Source organism: Schistocerca nitens, chromosome 5 (genome assembly GCF_023898315.1).
Source record: "Schistocerca nitens isolate TAMUIC-IGC-003100 chromosome 5, iqSchNite1.1, whole genome shotgun sequence".
In the NCBI taxonomy this organism is placed as follows: Eukaryota; Metazoa; Arthropoda; class Insecta; order Orthoptera; family Acrididae; genus Schistocerca; species Schistocerca nitens.
The window spans coordinates 440,546,909-440,563,505 of NC_064618.1; the positions used below are offsets into that span (position 1 = coordinate 440,546,909).

The following is a 16,597-nucleotide window of genomic DNA, read 5'->3' on the forward strand; positions in this document are numbered from 1 at the left end:
AACACATGTACGGAAAAGATGACCACCAAGACAAACAAATGCAAAGAAAGTGTGACAGAGTTAAAATGGAGGGAGGGTGGCGACCTCAGAGAGAAGGCTAAATGCCCACCCTTAGATGATACGAGAAAAACGCCCCTCACGAATAAAACGTAAAACTAAATCTGCTGTTGAGGCATTGCCGCCCAACATCGAAGGTAGGGTGCTAGGAAGGTTAATAGTCCACCACAGAGCAGCTAAAAGTGGGCAGTCCAGAAAGATGTGGACAACAGTCAGATGTGAGCCACAGTGAAACTGAGGTGTATCCTCGCGACGGAGGAGGTAGCCATGCATTAACCACGTATGGCCAATGCGGAGCCAGCAGAGAACCACAGAGTCCCTGTGAGAGGCCTGCATGGAGGTCTTCCACACATTTACAGTCTCCTTAAGGGCACAAAGTTTGTTGTGCATACTGAGAGTACCTCATTCTGTCTCCCAAAGCTGAAAAACCTTGCGGCATATTAATGATCGCAGGTCAGTTACGGAGATGCCGATCTCCAGAAGCAGTTTCCGTGTAGCCTGTTTGGCCAGCCTGTTGGCAAGTTCATTTCCTGGGATTCGAAGGACGTGGCCTGGGGTCCATAAAAACACCACGAAACGACTGGAACGTTCCAGGACATAGGTGGACTCCTGGATGGTCGCTACCAAAGGGTGGCGGGGGTAGCACTGGTCAATAGCTTGTAGACTGCTCAAGGAGTCAGTACAGAGAAGAAATGACTCGCCAGGGCATGAGCGGATGTGCTCAAGAGCATGAGGATTGGTCGCCAGCTCTGCAGTGAAAACACTGCAGCCATCTGGCAAGGAGTGCAGTTCAATACATCCTCCATGAACATACGCAAAGCCAATGTGATCATCAGCCATCAAGCCGTCAGTGTAAACCACTTCATGGTCCCGGTACATGTGAAGAATCAAGACAAAGTGACAGCAGAGAGCAGCGGTGTTAACTGAGTCCTTAGGTCCATGTGAAAGGTCCAGGCGAAGCTTCAGCTTAGGTGTACACCATGGTGATGTACATGAATGGACCTAGAGTATAGGTGGTAAAGGCAAGGACTCTACTTCAGACACGAGATCGGACGTGAACTGCAATCGTAAGCCCTGACCTGGGCCTCTGATGCGAGAGATGAACTGCCGTGGATGGGAAAAGGAGACGGTAATTCGGATGCTCAGGAGAACTAAGAATGTGTGCAATGTAACTGGCGAGCAGTTGTGCACACCTCACCTTCAATGGAGGGACTCCGGCCCCCACCAGGAGGCTCATCGCAGGACTCGTCCTAAAAGCTCCTGTTGCCAGATGAATGCCACAGTGGTGCACTGGGTCAAGTGAACGCAACGCTGAGGGCGCCACCAAACCATAAACCAGACTCCCGTAATCAAGGCACGATTGAAAATGGGCTCTGTAGAGCTGCAGCAGCATAAAGTGATCTGCACCCCAGTGGTGGTGCTCAGGCAGCGGAGGGCACTGAGGTGCTGCCAGCACTTTCGCTTCAGCTGATGAAGATGAAGAAGCCACGTCAATCAGGAATCGAAAACCAATCCTAAGAATCGATATGTCTCCACTACAGTGAGTGGATAGTCATTAATGTAAATTTCTGGTTCTGGATTAATGGTACGACACCGACACATGACTTCACGGCTGAAAACTGGAAGCCGTAGGCTAGAGCCCACGATTGCGCCTTGCGGATGGCTCCCTGTAGGTGCCGCTCAGCAACATCAGTACTGGAGGAGCAGTATGAAATGCAGAAGTCATATTATATCCATAATTTGTGTTATTTAGCATGTTGGATAGTGGGTTCAGAGCAAGGCAGAACCAGAAAGGACTTAATGAGTCTCCTTGGTATATTCCACGCTTAATCTGTATTGGCTGTGATGTGATATTATTTGAATTTGCTTGGATATTAAGTGTGGTTTTCCAATTTTTTATTACTATGTTTCGGAACTGTATCAATTTAGGATCTACTTTGTATATTTCCAATATCTGTAGTAACCATGAGTGGGGTAAACTATCAAAAGCTTTTTGGTAATCAATGTATGCGTAGTGTAGCGACCTATGTTTAGTTTTAGCTTGATATGTCACCTCTGCATCTATTATCAGTTGCTCTTTACGTCCTTGTGCTCCTTTGCAACAGCCTTTTTGTTCTTCATTTATAATTTTGTTCAGTGTTGTATGTGTCATTAATTTCTGTGTAATGACTGAAGTTAATATTTTGTATATTGTTGGTAGGCATGTTATGCAGCAATATTTTGCTGGGTTTGCTGTATCTGCTTGATCTTTAGGTTTCAGATAAGTTATTCCTTGTGTAAGTGCATCAAGGAATGTGTATGGGTCTGTAATGTAACTGTTAAAAAATTTATCTAAAAACAAAGATGATGTGACTTACCAAACGAAAGCGCTGGCAGGTCGATAGACACACAAACAAACACAAACATACACACAAAATTCAAGCTTTCGCAACCAACGGTTGCTTCATCAGGAAAGGGGGAAGGAGAGGGAAAGACGAAAGGATGTGGGTTTTAAGGGAGAGGGTAAGGAGTCATTCCAATCCCGGGAGTGGAAAGACTTACCTTAGGGGGAAAAAGGACAGGTATACATTGGCACACACACCCATATCCAACCGCACATACACAGACAAGCAGACATTTGTAAAGGCCTTTACTTCTTTAGCCAGAAATTAGCTATTTTATCTTTTCCAGGGGCTTTCCAATTGTGCGTAGAATTAATTGCTCGGGTGACTTCATGTTGCAAAATTATCACTTCAGGCATTTGTGGTATCATCTTGTATGTGTCTGTTTCTGCTTGTATCCGCCGTGCATGTCTGTTATGATGTACCAGGTTTGACCATATGCTGCTCCAGAAGTGTTCCATGTCTGTTATGTTTGGTGGATTGTCTATTTTAATGTGTGTGTTATCTATTGTCTGGTAAAATTTCTTTTGGTTTGTGTTGAATGTTTGGTTTTGTTTCCTTCTATTTTCAGTTTTTTGTACCTTCTAAGTCGTTTGGCCAATGCTTGTAATTTCTGTTTCTTTTCATCTAATTCCTCTATTGCTTCTTGTGAGATTTTTACCTAACCTTTTTCGTTTTTTTGTCTGATATTTCATTTCTTATAAATTGTGTTAGCTGTTCGATGTCTTTTCTCAGTTTTTCAATTCTGATCTGTATCCTGTGTTGCCATGCTGGTTTTGGGGTTTCTTCTGTGTGTTGGTTGGTTCTGATCTCTGCCTAGTGTGTATATTTAGAGTAGTGGGTGCTCCTATATAAACCAGTAGTTGTTACTCTTCCATAGTTGTATTTTCATTTATTTTGTTGTGTATGATTGTGTTGATAGTTGTTATTGTTGTTTCGACTTGTGGGTTATTTGGTGGTCTACGCAAGAATGGTCTAATGTCTGTATTTGTGTCTTTCTATTACATATATGTCAGCTGAAATTTTTCTTCTATATCTAACATGTGTGTCACTTCGTGTTCTATTTGTGCTTGTTCTGGTGGCTGTCTTAAGATTTCGTTTTCCTCTGATTGTTTAATTGATGCGTGTTGTTCTTTGTTTGTTTGCTCTGGGATGTTTGAGTCCATTACTGTATTTTCTTCTTCTTCTGATTGCACATTATTTTGTTCCAGTATTTGTTGTACTTGTTGTTTGATGTTTTCTAATTCTGACTGGGGTATCCTGTTATTTTTTATTATTTCACGGATCTGATCAACTAGTCATTGTGCTGCTAAAAATTTTAATTCTGGGTATCTGGTAATAAATGTTGTGTATACTTGTGATCTGTATCCAGTTGTGTTGGTTCCTAAGTTTGTTGCTTGGTAATAACAGAACATGAGGTGTCGGTTAACTTCATCTGACCATCTCATCCTCTGTCTTTGTTTTCCTTCTAGAGTGGTTGCAGGAAGCATATCCTGCAAAACACCTCTATTTGGATTTAAATCATTTTCCATGTGGCTAGCAGTGTCGTTACCATTGTGGACGGGCATAGGGTTCAAGCGCCGTCCCCGACCATGACAGCGCTTGTCCGAGGCTTCATTAGTTCTGTCCTGAACCAACTAATCACACTAAAAGGGGGGTTAGCCCTATTAGTGGTTTGTTCTTTTCGTCGCCTTTTACGACTGGCAGAAGATACCAGAGGCCTATTCTTTTCCCGGGCCTCCACGAGGTTTATTATTATTATTGTTATTATATTATTACTATTATTATTATTACTCCTGAAACTTCCTGGCAGCTTAAAACTGTGTGCCGGACTGAGACTCAAACTCAGGACTTCTGCCTCTCGCAGGCAAGTGCTCTACTGATTGAGTTGCCCCATACAACTCTGGGCCCTTTCTCACAGCTTTATTTTCGCCATAACTCATCTTCTACCCTCCAAACTTCATAGAAGCTCTCCTGTGTACCTTGCAGAACTAGAGCTCCTGGAAGAAAGGATACTGCAGAGACATGGCTTAGCCACAGCCTGGGGGAAGTTTCCAGAATGAAATTTTCACTCTGCGTTGGAATGTGCGCCAATATGAAACTTCCTGGCAGATTAAAACTGTGTGCTGGACTGAGACTCGAACTTGGGTCCTTTGCCTTTTGCAGGCAAGTGCTCTACTGACTGAGCTACTCAAGCACAACTCACGACCCGTCCTCACAGCTTTATTTCTGCCATTCTGGAAACATCCCCCAGGCTCCACAGTATCCTTCCTTTCAGGAGTGCTAGTTCTGCAAGGTTCACAGGAGAGCTTCTGTGATGTTTGGAGGGTAGGAGATAAGGTACTGGAGGAAGTAAAGCTCTGAGGATGTGAGTTGTGATTGGGTAGCTCAGTCGGTAGAACCCTTGCCCATGAAAGGAAAAGGTCCCAAGTTCGAATCTTGGTCCGGCACACAGTTTTAATCTGCCAGGAAGTTTCAAATTAGCGCACACACTGCTGCAGAGTAAAAATTTCATTCTGGATTATTACTCCCATTAATATCGATGTTAGTATTACTGGAACTAAGGAAGAGAATTTGGATCTTTTGTTGTTTTTGCTTTGTCTTCGATCCAACAGGTACGGTACAGCTCTCCACACTTGTCTACCCTGTGTGCAAGAGTCTTCATCACTGCATTTCTGCTACAACCTATATCCTTTTGAAGCTGCTTACTGCATTCAAGCCTCTAACAATTTTAGCATCCACACTTCCCTCCATTACAAAGTTGAGGATTCCTTGAGGCCTCAGGACATGTACTATTAAGTGATCTTTCTTTTAGCCAAGTTATTCCGCAAATTTCTTATTTCCCAAATTCAATTCAGTACTTCCTCATCAGTTATTTGGTCTACCTAGGTAATTTTCAACATTCGTCTGCAGTACCACATTTCAGAAGATTCTATTTTCTTTTTGTTTGAACTGTTTATTATGCACATTTTATTTCCATATAAGATCTCCAGATCAAAAACACTTCCTAAGACTTAAATTCATATTCAATATTAATAAATGTCTCTTTTTCAGAAATGCTTTTCTTGCTATTGCCAGTCTGTATTTTATATTCTCTCTACTTGCACCATCAGTTTTTTAAGCTGTCTACCAATTTTAACGTCTGTTTTCCTAATCTAGTCCCTTCTGCATTTTCTGATTTAATTCAACTAGATTCAATTACCCTTGCCTTTTGTTGTTCATCTTGTAACCTCTTTTCAAGACATTATCCATAAGGTTTAACCGTCCTTCCTGGTCCTTTAGTGTCCCTGACAAAATTAATTTGGATAAAATAACCAATTACAATGATTTTACATACAGCAGATGTCCAATGATAGTACATTTGCAGGGTGTTGCTCATAGAGTGGGACTTCTCATTCTACAGCACACAATAAGGACAGAACAACTCACACAATACTGGAATTTTGAAGATATCACCAATAAGAAACTTTTCAGTTATAGTAAAACTACATGTTCAAGTGTTTCAAGAAACTGACGGAAGAAATCTACAATTACGACGCTTTACAAGCTTTTTCTTTTCCATGCACAAACAACTAAAAGCATATAAATTTTACGAAAAATAAAGTATATTTATTTCTTGTACATCATTTGAGTTTAATAATTTATGACTACTTAGAACAACTAGAAAGTGAGAGAACCTCTACTCCTAAGTGTGAACCGCACTGTGCGGCTGACAGGCATATCATCAAGACAGAGAAATGGTGATGAGATTTCAGACAATGTCTTTGGAGAAAACACAAAACACACATGGTTCCAGCACACTACACTGTCCTGTCACTGTGCTTCAACTATATGGTGACTTGTATTTGACAAATGTGTGGGATATTTAGAGTCCTGGAGTGTATCATTTACAGGTTTAAAATGTTCTGATTGGATGAAATCAAATTCAAAAATACATAAAACGAAATCTGCATTCAGCATATGAATGAAAAAGTTATCACGATTGGTGATGCCACACAAGGTACAACCAATTATGTGATTCAAGTCAATTTTTGGTGTAAAATTGACTACCTTTTCAAAATTTAAATGCCTGTGATGAATGTGTTTGCTATTTTGGCTACAAAAAGCATGAAGGTCATCTTCCAGAACTGCTGAAATTTGTGAGAGCACTTTTTTGCCATTCCAGTACATAATGCAAATGTTTTTCACTGATTTTGTCCCAGTGGACAAATAAAACAAACAGACTAAATATGGTCTCTGTTGGGGGAGGGGTGTGGCACTACATCATTTAAATATAATTGAATGCTTGGTGCTCTACAGCTTTCAGATATTTATTAAAGGGCATCTTCTATATGCCAAGAACTGCACTAGAAATGTTTATGTGCCGAAACTGATTTTCAGGTTTACAATCCACCATTAGTGGCATACAGAGGAACAAACAACTGTATGCACATGGACTTCTACAAAATGCTGAATGTATATATAGTAGCTGAAATATAAGTCTACTTACATTATGTATCTTTATTATAGAGACACACGTCAGTTAATATGATAGGATGTGAAATCTTACAATTTCTAATATTCCTTGACGTGTGAATTTTGATATGGTTTTTTTGTTTCATGTTTAGCTGCTCTGTACTTACTATTGCTTCCAGTTACAATAGTAATGAGTATCCTGCTGTTCATGAAATATTCTTACATTCAGGAATGACTTTGCTTTCAGTTAATTGTTTCTGATCTCCTACTCATCTCCTGTAAAAATTTGTTTTATGAGCTAGAAAATGGACCCAGTTATTCGCCAATAAAGAATTTTAATCCACCTCAACTTATAATCTCAGACTGAATATGTTATCTCAAAGGTTGGACAGTCCAAATTAAGCTGCACCCGACAAGACATGACACTAATGTGATTTGAGCTGAAGAAGACAGAACCACCACCACTGCATTTAATTATTATTCAAGATCACCGACATGCCGGCAATGTCCAAGTTAGCGGTCAATTTGCCTCTGTTCCAGCCAAATAATCCAATACCATGGTTTGTGCAAGTAGAAGCCAACTTTTGCTACTTAGTAATTACCCTCTATAATTCACCCTCATACTGAGTAAACTTGACAACCTCTACCCCGCACAAGTACAAAATGTGACTACTGCACCCCCTCAAGAGAATTCATATGAAAGGCTTACATCAGAATTAATCCAGAGTGTCACAATGTTGCATGAGGAGCAAATCTGGTAAGACACAGACAATCGCAATATCTGCATCACCTGTGGAGCAAGGTAGGTAAAAGCAGTTACCATTCCTGACAATCTACTATGCACACTGTGGAGCAGCAGACTACTACCACAGGTCAAGGTTTGCTGGACAAACAGAAATGCCATCAGATCCAGTGGTGGAGCTCACTGATTGAATTCAAAACGATGACTACAAACTTCTGGTGTCCTGGCTACTGGCTATCTCAGGACAGGCTGTGAGCAGTCGTGTGGCAGAAATCTCAACGAGTATGGATCTGAAAGCCTAAACAAACAGCTACAGGCGCACTGTCGGAGGTTTTCCATGCATGCTGAGAAGAAAACATACCCACCAGAAGCAGAAGCGAAGAAATAATTTGCAAACTGTCGCCAATTACTGACAAACTGGATAGTCCATGAATAGTTTCCTTTTTGCCCTCTCCCTTTTGTCATGGCTAGCCTATTATATTCGTTGGACAATAAAATTTCACAGATGTGACATTGACACCAACTGTGTGCAGATAGTGGAATCTTTCCTCCTGCAAAACCAGTCTTGCCCTGAGGAAGGCCATTGTAATAAGGCCGAAACCTCAGTCTTGCAGTTGATATTTAAAGTATTTTATATGGTGATATGGTATAACACCCAGAAATATTTTGTCATTTAAAATACCAAAATTCCACAAAAAGAATGTGATTTGCAAAGTCTGGTAATGAATTTGAATATTTGTGTGAGTTACCACAAAAAGATTCAATTAAAGTATGCATTTGTAGGTGGACTAAGAAATATAAGCAAGAAGTGATAACTTAAAAAAGTAATTATGCTTTGCTGAAACACAACATTTTTTGCTGCTCAGTAACGTATTTTAACTGGCTATGCTGATTATTTCATGACGGCCAGAGGAGATATAAGACAACAAGAAATATGACAATGGTGGCATATATTCCGTGACACATTGGATCATGGGCCATACAACAGAAGAACAGCTACAGTGCCAAAATTGTTGGGCATTTCTTAGGTAAGCTTACAATCTTAAATGGTTGAAAAGTCTGTTGTTGTTGTTGTGGTCTTCAGTCCTGAGACTGGTTTGATGCAGCTCTCCATGCTACTCTATCCTGTGCAAGCTTCTTCATCTCCCAGTACCTACTGCAACCTACATCCTTCTGAATCTGCTTAGTGTATGCATCTCTTGGTCTCCCCCTACGATTTTTACCCTCCACGCTGCCCTCCAATACTAAATTGGTGATCCCTTGATGCCTCAAAACATGTCCTACCAACCGATCCCTTCTTCTGGTCAAGTTGTGCCACAAACTCCTCTTCTCCCCAATCCTATTCAGTACCTCCTCATTAGTTATGTGATCTACCCATCTAATCTTAAGCATTCTTCTGTAGCACCACATTTCGAAAGCTTCTATTCTCTTCTTGTCCAAACTATTTATCGTCCATGTTTCACTTCCATACATGGCTACACTCCATACAAATACTTTCAGAAAAGACTTCCTGACACTTAAATCTATACTCAATGTTAACAAATTTCTCTTCTTCAGAAACGCTTTCCTTGCCATTGCCAGTCTACATTTTATATCCTCTCTACTTCGACCATCATCAGTTATTTTGCTCCCCAAATAGCAAAACTCCTTTACTACTTTAAGTGTCTCATTTCCTAATCTAATACCCTCAACATCACCCGACTTAATTCGACTACATTCCATTATCCTTGTTTTGCTTTTGTTGATGTTCATCTTATATCCTCCCTTCAAGACACCATCCATTCCGTTCAACTGCTCTTCCAAGTCCTTTGCTGTCTCTGACAGAATTACAATGTCATCGGCGAACCTCAAAGTTTTTATTTCTTCTCCATGGATTTTAATACCTACTCCAAATTTTTCTTTAGTTTCCTTTACTGCTTGCTCAATATACAGATTGAATAACTTCGGGGAGAGGCTACAACCCTGTCTTACTCCCTTCCCAACCACTGCTTCCCTTTCATGTCCCTCGACTCTTATAACTGCCATCTGGTTTCTGTACAAATTGTAAATAGCCTTTCGCTCCCTGTATTTTACCCCTGCCACCTTTAGAATTTGAAAGAGAGTATTCCAGTCAACATTGTCAAAAGCTTTCTCTAAGTCTACAAATGCTAGAAACGTAGGTTTGCCTTTCCTTAATCTTTCTTCTAAGATAAGTCGTAAGGTCAGTATTGCCTCACGTGTTCCAGTATTTCTACGGAATCCAAACTGATCTTCCCCGAGGTCGGCTTCTACTAGTTTTTCCATTCGTCTGTAAAGAATTCGTGTTAGTATTTTGCAGCTGTGGCTTATTAAACTGATTGTTCGGTAATTCTCACATCTGTCAACACCTGCTTTCTTTGGGATTGGAATTATTATATTCTTCTTGAAGTCTGAGGGTATTTCGCCTGTTTCATACATCTTGCTCACCAGATGGTAGAGTTTTGTCAGGACTGGCTCTCCCAAGGCCGTCAGTAGTTCCAATGGAATGTTGTCTACTCCCAGGGCCTTGTTTCGACTCAGGTCTTTCAGTGCTCTGTCAAACTCTTCACGCAGTATCGTATCTCCCATTTCATCTTCATCTACATCCTCTTCCATTTCCATAATATTGTCCTCAAGTACATCGCCCTTGTATAGACCCTCTATATACTCCTTCCACCTTTCTGCTTTCCCTTCTTTGCTTAGAACTGGGTTTCCATCTGAGCTCTTGATGTTCATACAAGTGGTTCTCTTATCTCCGAAGGTCTCTTTAATTTTCCTGTAGGCAGTATCTATCTTACCCCTAGTGAGATAAGCCTCTACATCCTTACATTTGTCCTCTAGCCATCCCTGCTTAGCCATTTTGCACTTCCTGTCGATCTCATTTTTGAGACGTTTGTATTCCTTTTTGCCTGCTTCATTTACTGCATTTTTATATTTTCTCCTTTCATCAATTAAATTCAATATTTCTTCTGTTACCCAAGGATTTCTACTAGCCCTCGTCTTTTTACCTACTTGATCCTCTGCTGCCTTCACTACTTTATCCCTCAAAGCTACCCATTCTTCTTCTACTGTATTTCTTTCCCCCATTCCTGTCAATTGTTCCCTTATGCTCTCCCTGAAACTCTGTACAACCTTTGGTTCTTTCAGTTTATCCAGGTCCCATCTCCTTAAATTCCCACCTTTTTGCAGTTTCTTCAGTTTTAATTTACAGGTCATAACCAATAGATTGTGGTCAGAGTCCACATCTGCCCCTGGAAATGTCTTACAATTTAAAACCTGGTTCCTAAATCTCTGTCTTATCATTATATAATCTATCTGACATCTTTTAGTATCTCCAGGGTTCTTCCATGTATAGAACCTTCTATCATGATTCTTAAACCAAGTGTTAGCTATGATTAAGTTGTGCTCTGTGCAAAATTCTACCAGGCGGCTTCCTCTTTCGTTTCTTAGCCCCAATCTATATTCACCTACTACGTTTCCTTCTCTCCCTTTTCCTACACTCGAATTCCAGTCACCCATGACTATTGAAAAGTCTATAAACTGATTAATAAACTAAACTGGCTAAAGAGTAGTACTTATGGCAGAACCAGCTCTTCCAATGTATGCTACTGTTGGCAATTTGTTATTGTTCGTTGTAGCCAGTTGTGTGATAGTACACAGTAGCCAATAAGAATCATTCAGTCTTACAATCTCATTTGTCACCAAAGAGATAAGAGTCACAAATATTTGGCCATTTTTCTAAATATGTAACAATTTTCAAGATTGTGGTTAGGTTGGGATGAAATAGCACAGATTAAATCACTGTGAGTGAAAAGAGCAACAATGAAACTTATAATCTTGCTTTTATGCAATTGCAGGCTTTCTCAGCATATTTCAGCTATGAAATCTTCATGGGTTATCAGCCGAGTGGTGTCGTCTTCTAGTCACAACGCTTCAATGGATTATGTATCCATAATCTTCAGGTGAAGATGCAATCCATTGAAACATTGCGACTAGAAGACAATGCCACTCGGCTGATAACCCGTAAAGATTTCATAAATAATCTTGCTTGTCACAAATATCTGGCTGCTTTTTCGGAAGCCATGATTTCCGAGGTAGTGCTTAGTGTGGAACCTAATAGCTCACTTTGGACCAATTACTAGCTAATTTCATATACGAGGCGAAGGATATTGCGAACAAGCAATGTCATTGGCTACCAACATCAAACTCACAATTGGTCATATTTGCTTTCCATAATTCATTGTGCAAGCAGTTACCAACTGCAGCAGACGACAAAGTCTGGGTACACAGTATGTGCACTTTCACTAATTACTGCCTTTTTTAAACAAAAGTCAAGAACAAATTAATCCCACACCAAAAGTAATACAGTTTACATCCATAACATGATAGGTAAGATATTAGTAGGATTAGCCTCACCTTTTTAATGAAACATAAAGAAAACGTGTGAAAAACATTAAACAAATCACATTGTTGACTAGAATATTATGAGTAAGAAGAAAGGGTAATTGAGAAAGCAACAGTTGAAGTCAATTTAATTCCAAATGTATACTTTTTTCCTATGCCAATTTCCTTGATTCACTTCTGCTAGCAAGAAATATTTCTTGGACATGAAGTGTTATAGGCATAGTATTAATACTGATGTATAGCAATACCTTCTAATACTGCATAGCCTGCAATACACGTCATGTAACCTTGTGCCCTGTTTCATCAGCCATATGGTCCAAATTCTTTTCCTCAATACTAGCAGCACTTACAGCATTTACTCCATATGGTGAACTTGGTTTCTCTCACTAGAATGGCCTTAGTTTACACTAAAATCTCCAGTTATTGATAGCCATTTCACTTTATTCCCCTGCACTTATCATCACTCATACCACTATATTCCTCACACTTCACATTCATATTTTTCTTTCTTTTTATGGTGCTTTTTTGCATTTTCTGTCTTTGGTCTTCTCCTCCTCCTCTACTTGCTGTTTGTTTCCTTCGCCTAGTCAAAATGTCTGTTCCCAGTGATTCATGCCTTTATCTCTGATTTGTCAATTTGTCCTCAATAGAACTAGCCCCCTACACTTCCAAGTCTTATTTGTCTCTCTGACTTAATTATTGAAATCCTTAGTTCTGGTAGCTTATACTTCTGACAACTACTATTGCTGGATGTTATAAAGATCTTGACGAGTAAAATATTAAGATGTCATGCTCACCTCAAGAACTCTGCATCTTTCTTTTCCTGCCAAGAGCTCTATATCATCAGAATGCTCTGCCAACAAACATTCTGCTGATGCACGGACTAGACCTTCTGCCACAGCAGACACATCATCTAGATTATCAGAAAATGCCAGTTCTGCCTCAATCATGTAGAATTCAGAAAGATGTCTACCGGAGCGTGAATTCTCCGCGCGAAATGTTGGGCCGAAACAGTAAACATTACCAATTCCCCTGTGAAATAACAACAGTTGCAGTTACTGAAATGATAAAATTAATAATGTATCCAACAGAAAATATCACTTACATTAAAATATTATATATACAACATTTTTATTTGTTCAGGTAATTTTAAATCATTTTAACTTTTCACAACAAAGTCTAATTTTTCTTTTAGACTATGCTATAAATTTCAGTGTCAAATAATATACAACATCCCATCCACATAAAATCTACAAAACCTTTAGCACGATGATAGCCACTTGACATGTGACTTTTGTGCTTGTCAAAGCATAAGCTTTGATTGTATATTTTTTGTGAGTTTCTCATTTTGAATATCTCTTCAGTATATACATATTTAGTGATTATTATATTGAAATTTCATCTGTACACTGAATTTCCGATAGTCATCGTCTAGGTCTGACCTTTGTTTACATGCCAAACTCACACATGTAATAAACCATGAGCATCTGTATGTATTTTATACATACCTTTTGCTGTGAATAGCTGCACTACAATCTTTTTTCCTGTCACACAAATGAAGACTGCAGTTTAGAAATATCTTGTGCTGTTTTGAACTTCTCTTATGAGCAATTTCCATGTTAACATTTTACGTTATGTATGTACATCTGAAATTACTGAACTCATGCTAGTATCAAACTCAACAAAACAATGTATGTTACATTGGCTGATTGGTTGGATGATTAAAGGGCCCAAACTACTGTGTCATCAGCCCCACTTTTCTCAAACAGACAGGTCTACATGACTGTAGGTCAGAGATAGTCTACCATGTAAACCCAGGGAAAGAAAAACTCCAAGGTCTACAAAAGATCAACAAAGGTGACATACAGGACGAGGAGAAGAAAGGGAGACAGAGGAAGGAACGTAGACGAGGTGCCCCACTTCGGGAGCAGCCGGAAGCCCCTGTAATCAGAGTACAATGAGGGGACTTACATCCCCCAACCCTGCCACTTACCAGAGGTACCCTACTCATATGTTGTCTAGGTAAGACTACGAACACGGACAGGGCAAGAACACACAGATAGACAAAAGACGAAAAAGTCTAACAGACAACGTGAAATGGAGGAAGAAGAATAAAAGAGCAGGTAGAGTGAGGACTGGACTGGACCATTGAGCCCAGGCAGCCGCATCCCGCTCTGGGCAGAGGAGGCAACAGTGAGTTCTGCTAACCCCTCAATGGGCTGATAAGGTTACATGGTCCTTCCTTAAAGAAAGTAGTAAAAGTCCTCTTCTTGAATAAAACATGAAACTAAGTCAGTCACTGAAGCATCCTCTCCTAACACTAGGAGTAGCTAGTCAGGGAGATTAATAAGAGTCCACCGCAGGGTGGCTAGGTCGGGGCAGTCCAGCAAAATGTGGACTACCATCGAATGGGAACCACAACGACAGTGGGTTGGTTGGTTTGGGGAAGGAGACCAGACAGCGAGGTCATCGGTCTAACGACAGGTCCTCGTGACAGAAGAGATGACCATGAGTCAACCCAGTATGGCAAACATAAAGCCGGCAAAGTAAAGCAGAGTTCTTGCAAGAGGCCTGCATAGAGAACCTCCACAGATTCTTAGTCTCCTTTATCACTGGTAGTTTGTTTGGTGAAGTCAGAGTGAGCCATTCCATATTCCAGATTCCTAAAACCTGATGGCATAATACCAATAGAAAGTCTCTTTCAGAATACCGATCTCAAGAATCTGTTTACTGGTAGGCAGTTTGGTCAGGGTATCAGCGAGTTCATTCCATGGAACCCCCATGTGGCCCAGGGTCGATACAAAGGTCACTGAACATCCATATTGTTCAAGGGCATACAGGGAATCCTGGATAACAATGGCCGAGGGATGGCGAGGGTAATGTTGGTCAAAAGCTTGTAAAGTGCTCAGGGAGTTGCTGCAGATGAGAAAGCAACAGATATGCTTGGGAGCATGAGATATGGCTACCAATTCCACAGTGACAACAGGACAGCCATCTGGCAGGGAACCCATTCAGTATGTCCTGCACGAGTATAAGCAAACCTATGTAACCAGCAACCAACTGTACCCTTGAATACACCAAGAATGGAGAAATATTGGTGGTAGAGGGTTTCAGAAGGAACTGAGTCTTTCAGACCTTGTGATAGGTCAAGACAAAGCTGTGGCCAAGGGATGGGTCACTAAGGTGTATGTGAGTGGGCTCAGAGGAGAGGTGGAAGAGGAAATAACTGGAGTTCAGAGAGGAGGGGCCAGATGCAGATTTCAATTATAATCCCTGATCTGACTCGCCATTGTGAGAGATGGATTTCCATGTCTGTAAAGAGCAGATAGTACTTCGGATGCTTAGAGAAGTTGTGAATGTGGATAGCATTATTGACAAGCTGTTGTTGGCACCTGATCCGCAATGGAGGGAGCCCAGCCTCCATGAGTAAGCTGTTCACAAGGCTAGCTCGAAACACTCCCGTCGCAAGTCAAACCCTGCAATGGTGTATTGGATATGGTATCCGCAATTCTGCGGGAGGTGTCAAACCATATGCCAGACTCTCATTTTCAAGACAGGAGTGTATCAGGATTTGTAAAGCTACAGAAGGGTAGTGTGATCTGCACCCCAGCTGGTGTTACTCGGGCAGCAAAATGTATTAAAGTGCAGACAGCACATTCGCTTAGGCTGAAGAGTGTGGGGAACCCACATCAACTGAGAATAGAAAACGAGTTCTAACAAGGGATAAGTTTCCACCACACGGAATACTTGGTCATCGAGGTAAAGTTCTGGTTTGCGGTTAATGGTGCAACGATGACAGAAGTGCATACGTGAGTCTTGGCAGCTGAAAACTGAAAGCCATGGGTTACAGTCCATGTCTGCACCTTTTGTATGGTGCCTTGCAGTCTATGTTTAATGAGACCCACACTAGAGGAGCAACAGTAGGGGCAAAAGTTGGCAGCATACAAGGAAGATGATATTCAGGACCTCACAACTACTTTTAGACCACTTATGGCTACTAGAAAAAGAGGGACACTTAGTACAGAACACCACAGGACTCCATTCTCTTTGATATGGGAGATACTAAGGGAAGCACCAGCTCAAACCCAGAAAGCCTGGTGTGATAGTGAGTGCTGGATAAGAATCAGGGGCAGACCCTGTAGATCCCATTCATGTAAGGTAGCAAGGATGTGGTGTCACCTTTTACAGGTCAGAGAAAATGGCTATAAGGTGTTGATATTGGGCAAAAGTTGTTCAGATGGCAGACTCCAGGTAAACCAGATTATCAGTAGTGGAATGGCTTGGTGAAAACCAGCCTGGGATTGAGCCAGAAGACGCGGAGACTCAAGGAGCCAACACAGCTTCCAGCTCACCATGCATTCGAACAACTTACAGAGAACACTGGTGAGACTAGCTGGGTGATAACTGTCCATCTCTAGAGAGTGCTTACCCGTACTCAGCACTGGGACTATGATGTTTTCTCGCCATTGTAATGGTAACTCGCCCTCGCTCCAGACATGGTTAAAGACGACAAGAATATGATGTTGCCAATCTGCTGATAGGTGCTTGATCATTTGGTTTT

The 16,597-nt window shown here is 40.9% G+C and overlaps 1 protein-coding gene across 1 annotated transcript in view; it reads right to left on the reverse strand.

The window, feature by feature from the left end:
• Positions 1-16,597, reverse strand: part of LOC126259631 (probable asparagine--tRNA ligase, mitochondrial) — a 71,306-nt gene that overhangs the window by 36,587 nt on the left and 18,122 nt on the right. The window contains exon 3 of the mRNA XM_049956553.1: positions 12,834-13,068. Coding sequence (XP_049812510.1) covers positions 12,834-13,068 — 235 coding nt within the window. The remainder of the gene's footprint in view (positions 1-12,833; positions 13,069-16,597) is intronic.